Source organism: Prunus avium, chromosome 7 (assembly GCF_965620075.1).
Source record: "Prunus avium chromosome 7, drPruAviu1.hap1.1, whole genome shotgun sequence".
Lineage (NCBI taxonomy): Eukaryota > Viridiplantae > Streptophyta > Magnoliopsida > Rosales > Rosaceae > Prunus > Prunus avium.
Window position 1 is genome coordinate 25,392,047 of NC_142290.1, and position 9,260 is coordinate 25,401,306.

Sequence of the window (9,260 nt, forward strand, 5' to 3'; positions counted from 1 at the left end):
GTGCTTCCGTGCCTCTTTTCTTACCCATTGTGATTTGACTAAACAATTAACCAAAATTGACTCCTGCCTTAAGTCCGCTCCCGTACGCTCGCGACCAGCGCTCCGAACCTCCCTAATTGGCGGACGCCAGTCCTCATTTCATTCCAGTTTAATCCACTTCGCTCCCGCGCGTGCGTCCTCACCGGCTACTCCGGTCACCTTAATTCCCTTTAAAACTCACCTAACCGGTAACCCCTGCTACCTTTCCACCTTCCAAACCGGTTTCCAAGGACTTAGAAAATTCGTGTAAGAATTCATTAAGAGTCTCTATTCTCTGCTTCCAGGACCACCATCACAGATTACGTGTCAGAAATCTAATGGTTATTGAGCGGACAGCTACCCAGTTGGACAAGGCCATGTCATGTTCTGCACGGTTTTTGCGTATGACTTGATGTACGGGATTTTATGGAGAGACAATTTAAGTTTCATGTGGGGTGAATTTAGGTTGAATTTCTATGACATTTGACCGAAAGACAAAGGTTAAATTATTACAACAGAGCTTCAGCTCCTGTATTTATATTCCATTTTACCCACGTAACATCCCTAATCAGGGTCCGCCACGTAGAGATTCGTGAGAACCCAAGTTTCCGAGAATATCCCTATCTTTTCCGAAAATGGTGGACATGTCCAGAGTGGCCTGACGTGGCGCGATATAAGTGGAAATTAAAGAAATTGCATTCAAACAGCGACTCTCTCAGTGCGCTTTGGCTTTCTTTAATTTTCTTTTGCTGGTATTGGATAGGCGATTTAATCAAAGCCCGAAAAAAGAAATAAAGAAATAAAGAAGAACACATAATTCTTTAATTTTTTATTTAATTTTAAAAAAAATACTTTTTAAATTTTTATTTCCATGAGAGAGATGGAAGAAGAGCAACAAAGCTCGCTTTATTATTTTCTTTCATTCTCTCTCTTGTGCTCAGAAAACAGAGGAGGAAATTTTCTCGGAGTCCAATCAGTTTCTTGAGAAGTAACCAGAAGCAGCTCTAGATCTGCGTCACTGTCACAGAGCCTCAATGGTGCTTTCCTTGCTTTCTTAGCTGGAAAATTTGGTAAGATTCGCTTCGATCACAAAGCCTACCTTATACACCGCCTATATACACAAATACATACAGACATATATGTATATATACTCACTCTGAGACTGTCTTAAGACTTGGGCTTGCTCTCTTTCTGTACTGTCTTCTGCTCTTGATCTTGGAAATGACGACTCTCTCTCTCTCTCTCTCTATCTCCCTGGATGTTGTGTACGTATGCTTTTGATGTTCGACTGCGATTACTTGTTATTTGAAGCTATCAGTTTAAGGAAATGAGAAGTTCTCATAATTTTTTTTTTCTCTCTCTCAAGTTTACATTTTTTGGGAAAAATTAGTTTTGAATGGATTTCAACAAGATCATTACTGCGATTGTTGCTGATTTGATCCTCAGGATCTGTTATGAATTTTATTTTGATTTTATTTTCTTTGTGTTGTTTTCATTTGGGAATGATATAGTACAGTCTTTTTGAGTTTGACTTTGGTTTTTGTGCTCACAGATCTATTTGAAGTTTTCTTAACCTCTTTGTAATTGCTGGGAAATAAGTGGGGGTGATAATGAAATTGCAAAGGATGCAATTTGTCTTCAGGTTTTGTGTGGGCTTTTCATTTCCTCTAAAAAGATATTATTCAATAACAAAACGTTATTATACAAAGCGTTGTTGAATGTTATTGTTTCTGATAAAATAACCCGGATTCATGAATCTTAATTTTTTGTTTTCAAATATTTTCTCCGTATCCAACCAAAGATTAATTTCTTGAATTTTCTTCATCTTATGTTATTTGTAATTATGTGTGTCTTGCTTGATTGCCATCAATTTTACAATCTACGTCTCTCATATTCTACTTCTTTTTCGGTTCCATACTTGCTTTCTTGGAGATTGTGTATGAAGGAAAGTGAAAGTCCGTAAGAGAGGGAACCATTATCTCGCACTTTTTTTCCATTAGCTCTTGCTTTTGACGAAAACCAAACTTAGTATGGGCTAATCCAATTCTTAGATTATTTAGTTCCCTTATGACATTTTTACTTGTGTCTGATAAATCCACTAAACTTGTATTTCTTCTTCCAAAAAATGTTATTCGTTTGTCTCTTTTTCTAAATCAAAATTTATAAGTGGGTGTTGTCTCTGAAGAGGCATATGTGGAACTCATTATTGTTTGGATTATTCTAGTATGGTTTTGGTGAGGACCTTTAGTGTGTATATATGTATGTGTAAATATGACTGATGGTTACTCATAGTTTAATTCTGTGATTGTTATGTTCAGCTGGCCTCCCAGCAAATGAAAGAATGTGCTAGGGATCAGAGCAGCTAAAGCCCACTTCACCTCCAGAAGCATCTCATATCTCTGTTGACGAAAATAGACTCCAACACAGCCATGAATAATCACTTGACAGTTGAAACCGAAGATACTTTTGCCAGCTTACTTGAGCTTGCTGCGAACAATGACATTGAGAGCTTCAAAAGATCTATTGAGAGGGACCCTTCTGCCATTGATGAGATTGGTTTATGGTATTGTCGTCAGAAGGGCTCAAAGCAGATGGTTAATGAGCAGAGAACCCCTTTAATGGTTGCTGCTATATATGGCAGCATTGATGTGATAAAGCTTATTCTTTCTCTCTCTGATGCTGATGTAAATCGTGCCTGTGGGCTTGATAGGAGCACTGCTCTTCACTGTGCTGCCTCAGGTGGGGCTGAGAATGCTGTGGATGTTGTGAGGCTGCTTTTAGCAGCTGGTGCTGATCCCAATTTGGTTGATGCTAATGGTCATCGTCCTGTTGAAGTTATAGTTGTTCCTCCTAGGCTACAGAATGTGAGATTAGCTCTAGAAGAACTCCTTATGATTAATGGTTCTGCTGGTGAACAGGTTCTCACGGTCTCAACAAGAACCCAACATTCAAGTTCTCCTCCTCTTTCAGCTTCGCCGGAAAATGGGTCTCCATCTGCTTTAGATTTCACTTGTTCTCCAACAAAGTCAAAGTTCTACAATCTTCCTGTCTCTTCTGCGTCAGAGAAGAAGGAATATCCTGTTGACCCCTCTCTCCCAGACATCAAGAACAGCATTTATTCAACTGATGAGTTTCGGATGTATTCATTCAAGGTGAGGCCTTGTTCACGTGCGTACTCCCATGATTGGACTGAGTGTCCCTTTGTCCATCCAGGGGAAAATGCACGGAGAAGGGATCCTAGGAAGTTTCATTACAGCTGTGTTCCTTGTCCTGATTTCCGGAAGGGGGCTTGTAGACGTGGAGATATGTGCGAATATGCTCATGGGGTTTTTGAGTGCTGGCTACACCCAGCTCAGTATCGAACCCGACTTTGCAAAGATGGTACAAGTTGTGCAAGGAGGGTCTGCTTTTTTGCCCACACTGCAGAGGAACTCAGGCCATTATATGTCTCTACTGGTTCTGCTGTTCCCTCTCCTCGCTCGAGCACTTCTGGTGCTTCGGCCATGGATTTTGCTGCTGCAATGAGCCTCTTGCCTGGTTCCCCATCATCAGTCAATGTCATGTCTCCTTCACCATTTACTCCACCCATGTCCCCATCTGCCAATGGCATGTCACACTCATCTCTAGCTTGGCCCCAACCTAATGTCCCGGCTTTGCATCTCCCAGGCAGCAATCTTCAGTCTAGTCGCTTGAGATCTTCCCTCTGTGCAAGAGATATGCCAGCCAATGATTATGATATACTGCCAGAGTTCGATATGCAGCAACAACAGCTCCTAAATGAGTTTTCTTGCCTCTCCCAACCATCTATGAGTTCTAATTCACTTAACCGTTCTGGCCGGTTGAAAACCCTAACCCCCTCAAATCTTGACGATCTCTTCTCTGCTGAGAGCTTGTCACCCCGGTACTCTGATCAATCATTGCAGTCAGGTGTTTTCTCTCCAACTCACAAATCAGCTGTTCTTAATCAATTTCAGCAGCAGCAGAGCATGCTTTCACCAATCCATACAAACTTTTCCCCCAAGAGTGTTGATCACCCTCTATTGCAGGCCTCTTACGGGGTCCCATCCTCTGGGAGGATGTCTCCACGCAATGTGGAACCTATCTCACCGATGGGCTCTCGGGTTTCCATGCTAGCTCAACGAGAGAAGCAACAACAGTTTCGTAGCCTTAGTTCACGGGAACTTGGCTCCAACTCTGCTTCCAATGTTGGTTCCCCTGTAAATTGTTGGTCAAAATGGGGATCCTCCAATGGAAAACCAGATTGGGCAGTTACTACAGATGAATTGGGTAAGCTCCGCAGATCATCTTCTTTTGAGCTTCTGCACAATGGAGAGGAGCCAGATCTATCATGGGTTCAGTCACTTGTTAAAGAATCTCCTACCGAAATCAAAGAAAAGCTAACACCGATCTCGGGTGTCACAGCCACTGGATCTTCCAGTGAGGGTTCAAATGCAAACTCCCAAAGGGAATCGGTTGATCATGCTGTTTTGGGAGCATGGATTGACCAAATGCATCTGGATCTTGTGGCTCAGCAGAACTGAAACAATGTTCAGTTAGTCCCAAGGTAGTTAACAGGAAGGTTTTGGTAAATAACATAATGGCTTTTTTTCCAGATTTTGTTGGTGGGTGGTGTTGAAGGTAGCAGAAACATGGATGAAAGCAATTGCAGAAAGTCACTTGAAGAAAATTCATTTCACCATTCATTGTTACAGAAGTTAGAAAGAGTAAGCATACCTCTGGGTTATACTCAAAAAGATGGAACCCAGTCTAGGTGTCATTTTGCTTCGAAATATTTTCAAATTTTAGGTTTATATGATCATCATTTTTTCTTCTATGATGAGCAACATGTTCTATGAATATGGAACTCAAAATCCTATGGCTGTTTCATCCTGTTCCTTTTATTCATTGTCAACTTCAGTACAAATTAGGGGGGTGGTCATTCTATTATCTTCTTAAAGATTTCTTCATAATATGGGCCTGGACCACTGGTCCATTTTTGGGGATTGGAAAGGTTGTTGCTTCTGATGTGTTCTAATGTAATTTTACAATATGGTAACTGCTAGTGCCAGTTACTATGGATAAAGAGTAAGATGGAGAAATTATGAACCTTCCATAATGTAACATTCAATTTTACTGCTATTGGTATTCTAATACTTATATTTTCATTTTTTTTGTCACATCGTATTGTTCTTTTATTGTTTATTTTATTCTACTTCTCTCCTATTGGTATTGGTTTTGGTTTTAGTGGCGTACTAGGATAACATTAACATGAGATGGTGGGGTTTGGTGGATTCCAAATCATGGTGGTGGGATTTGAGATTGTGTGGGATGTGGATGGTGAAAAAGAGAAAGATATCGGATATGGATTCTCTCAATCCTTGTCGAATTTTATCAGATGCCGTGTTAAATTGTTTATGCCTCTTGTTATAGGAGTTGCATTGTTAGTGTGAGTAAATTTTCTTTCAGCCTGATATAGTGTGAGGATTGAGTATCAAGCATTAGCTATTCTGTTGCTCTTTTCATTTTCTCTTTTGCTGAAATTAGCGAATGTTAAGAGGCATGTCATGGTCAGTCTCACACGTAATTGAAACGTGTTTCTGGACCATTGATGCATGTGGGGCTCGCAATGCGTTACGGTCAGATTTACCCAGGGGCAATTTTTTCTGCCAAGAAAAACATTGTGATTGCTACTTGGAACCAGTTTTTTTCCTGTTGTTTGTATTGGCATTTTGTTATAGGTGTTGGTTGCTGTCATCGTTTACGCCGTTGATAGATCCATATTATATGATGTTGATGTTTAGATTTTATTTATATCTATATGAAGCTGACCATACATTACCTTCCCTCTACATCAGGTCATTTTTCTGTTAACTATCAGGTATTCTCTATAATGGAGGAGAAAAATGGTTACCAAACAAATAAAAGAAACGAAAAGAAAAGAAAAGAAAAAGGGTGACCAAACAAATAATAGAAAAGAAAAAATAGGATGCAAGTTTGGTGGAATTTTGCTCATCTTTGTGCCCTTTTTCTCTACTAGAAATGAAGTAAATGGCTCTTGGCCGCAAAGTGGAGCCATAAACTAATTAAAAAACAAGAAAAAAGAAACAGTTGAAAGAGACTGGGAAGGAAAATGTTGGAGATATTTCATCCACTTTCGGTGCGTGGATTGATTGGGACATTTCCTGGTTTCTTTTTTGGGTTTGTAGTAGCCACTTTTTTAATGGTGTGTATGCAATGTAGTCAAACAAAAACAAAGAAGTGGGTGAGCTTTGATTATTATTATTTCAATACAAGCGATAGTGTAAGCTACTTTAAATTAATCTAATCTATGAGGTGGATTCGAACTTTAAATTAACCAACTGGCTTTGGCTTACACACGTATGCAAAAGAGGATGAACCCTCTACCCCATAATTATATCATAAATGGAGTAGTTTATTCTTGTTATGTCGTCAATTACTAATTTAATACAAAAAATCAATTGAAATTATGTCTTAATGGTTGATTCCGATTGGTTTTTGGAAGAAGTACATACACCGAATGTTGTTTGTTGGGAACGATATACTCGTCTATTTATCAATCCCAATTCGATGGTTAAACACTTTTTAACTTTGGTAAATTTTTGTCTTCGTATGCCAAGTGCGAGAAGTTGGACAACTGACCATATATTGCCGATCACCCGATTTCTGACAATAAATATAACATGAGAAAAGGAGAAAAAGGTCCGAAGAAGAAGGTTAGAGAGAAAGTTGCTAGTATTTCCCTATATAATTTAAGTTTAAATATCAAAATGGTCCCTATATTCTACCTATTTGGCCAATTTAGTCTCCGTGTTTTCAATTTGGCCGATTTGATCCTTGTGTTTTACTCAATCAGCAAATCTTGTCAATTTCGTTAAATTATCATTAAATATTTATTGAAGTCTTACAAATTAATTCAAAACTGGAGGAGGAATGCCCTAAAAAAGCCTGGCAGGTTATCATTGTTTTATTTCGCTTCAAAGTTGAGAGTTCAAATTGTACATTTTCACGTCAGACCTGTTCAGAGGCTAAGAACTGCACCCTCTGTAGCTCAAACCAGAAAGCGTACTTCTTCAAAGTCGTTCCTCTGCTCGTCTACTAAAACATATAAAAAAATCCAGCCTAATCGAAGCAGTATAGCTCAAACTGACTGTGAGTGCAAGCGGTTCATCTCTGCCTGGTTTTCTGCTGTAGGCAAGGATTTGGCCTTGCATGTCAGTTTCCGGTGCTCGTTTCACAAATCTTCCTTCACAAAAGTTGTTCCTCAGGTCGAGAACTCATATCCAAAACTCAGCGCAATTGGACTTCTGTAACCATCCGAATTCGTGTCGATTTTCTTGCATTATGCTCTAGAGTACTGATGTTCACTCTTGCATGTCGATTTTCCTTGCTCAGATGACACGGCTTCCTTCATAAGAGTTGCTCAGAGTTGTGCTCTCTGCAACATATTCAAATATCGTGGCCATCCAACCACTGAACCTCTCTCGGCAGTGGTATAACCAAAACAACCTCTTCCTTGTTTTCAAGTGTTGAATTGGTTGTTTGTTCTCCTTGGGAGCTTAGCTGAGGATTGAGATAACGTTTTGAGATGATTTTATTGGTAGAACTTTGTTTTAGAGTTTATGTTCATGAGATTTTTTGGATTTTTTTAGTTTGATACAAAGTTAATTTGAGCTTTATTGAGGAATACATAAGATAGGTTGTGTAATAAATTGGATTAGAGGTTGAGTTTGGAAAATGAATTCTGGATTTTTGGCCCTGGAACTCACTGGATTTTCGGCCTATTTTCAGCCCATGGGAAGTAATTAAAGATTTTGGGCCAAATTGGCTTGGGCTGGATTCATAGGCAAAAATAATGATTCTGACACAAGTCAAGGTGGTAGCATTCCTAGTTCTGATAAGATCTGATCAATCTGGCACCTTTTTACCATGTTTTCTGTTTTCTGTTTTCTTTACCTCTTAGCTTTGTATTAGAGATATAATAAAGTACTCATTTGTCTCGAGCCATGGAAAAGAATAGTTCCCTAATCAAAAGTCAAGTTTCTTGGCGCATAAGTTATTTAAATTCATTCAAGTCTATTGGGGTTTTGCATCTCCAAAAGTGGCATGTTCGTAATTTAATACAATCTTTGGCCTATTTATGAGGCTGTGAGATTTGATATAAACAAAAGTATAAATATTACATAGAAGATTTTACGGGGATCTGTTTAGGCCTAAAATTCCACACGCCAACCCAAGTAAAATTGGCCCATATCAGAAGAAGCAGTTTTAGGCTTTGTTTTAAAAAGACAGAGATCAGCCACTGGATCTTCCAGTGAGGGTTCATATCCGATATCTTTTTCTTTTTCACCATCCACATCCCACACAATCTCAAATCCCACCACTTGGAATCCAGCAAACCCCACCTTATCATGTTAATGTTATCCTTGGACACGATTTTCTTTTAGCCTGATATAGTGTGAGGAATGCGTATCAAACATTAGCTTTTCTGTTGCCTTTTCTATCTCTTTTGCTGAAATTAACTAATGTTAAGAGGCATGTCACGGTCAGTCTCCCACTTTAGTGAATCGGGTTGTTTCCTAACCATTGATGCATGTGGCTTGCAATGCTTTGACTGTTAGATTTCCTCACGGGCAATTTTTTATGCCAAGAAAAACAATGTGATTGCTACTTGGAACCAGTTTTTTTCCTGTTGGCATTTTGTGCTAGGTTTTTGGTGCTGTCAACGGTGTCATCGTTTACTCCGTTGAAAGATCCATATTATATGATGTTGATGTTTAGATATTATTTATCTATATGAAGCTCACCGTACATTACCTTCCTTTATATCAGGTATATTTTCTGTTAACTATCAAGTATTCTCAATAATGGAGACGAAAATGGGTGACCAAACAAATAAAAGAAAAGAAAAATTAGGATGCAAGTTTGGTGGAATTTTGCTCATCTTTGTGTTCTTTTTCTCTACTAGAAATGAAGTAAATGGCTCATGGCCACAAAGTTGAGCTAGAAGCTAAGGGCTTATTTGGTATTCAACTTGAATCCAGTTTTTTAAACTCAAAAATAGAATTTGAGTCCAAAACAAAGAAAACCTGTTTTGTAGCTCTATTTTTAAAAACTATAACTTAAGAACAACTAAAAAACACCCCAATTATTAAAATAGTAAATTGAGCTTAGACCCATAAAATTCATTTTAAATCACCTACAACCCTTTCCTTTAGTTTTCT

General features: G+C 38.7%; 1 protein-coding gene across 2 annotated transcripts; it reads left to right on the top strand.

The window, feature by feature from the left end:
* Nucleotides 1-807: 807 nt before the first annotated feature.
* OXS2 (CCCH-type zinc finger protein with ARM repeat domain-containing protein) lies at nt 808-5,183 on the top strand. 2 transcript variants are annotated; one of them, XM_021975778.2, is made up of 2 exons: nt 808-1,088; nt 2,337-5,183. In XM_021975778.2, the coding sequence occupies exon 2, from the start codon at nt 2,448-2,450 to the stop codon at nt 4,557-4,559; it is 2,112 nt and encodes a 703-aa protein (XP_021831470.1). In that variant the 5' UTR covers nt 808-1,088; nt 2,337-2,447; the 3' UTR covers nt 4,560-5,183. The 2 variants fall into 2 exon arrangements, with proteins under 2 accessions (XP_021831470.1, XP_021831471.1); XM_021975779.2 differs by lacking the exon at nt 808-1,088 and adding an exon at nt 1,121-1,283.
* The last annotated feature ends 4,077 nt before the right edge of the window (nt 5,184-9,260 follow it).

Coding starts and splice junctions, on each gene's coding strand:
- OXS2 (XM_021975778.2), top strand. CDS start 2,448: ATGAATAATCACTTGACAGTTGAAACCGAAGATACTTTTGCCAGCTTA.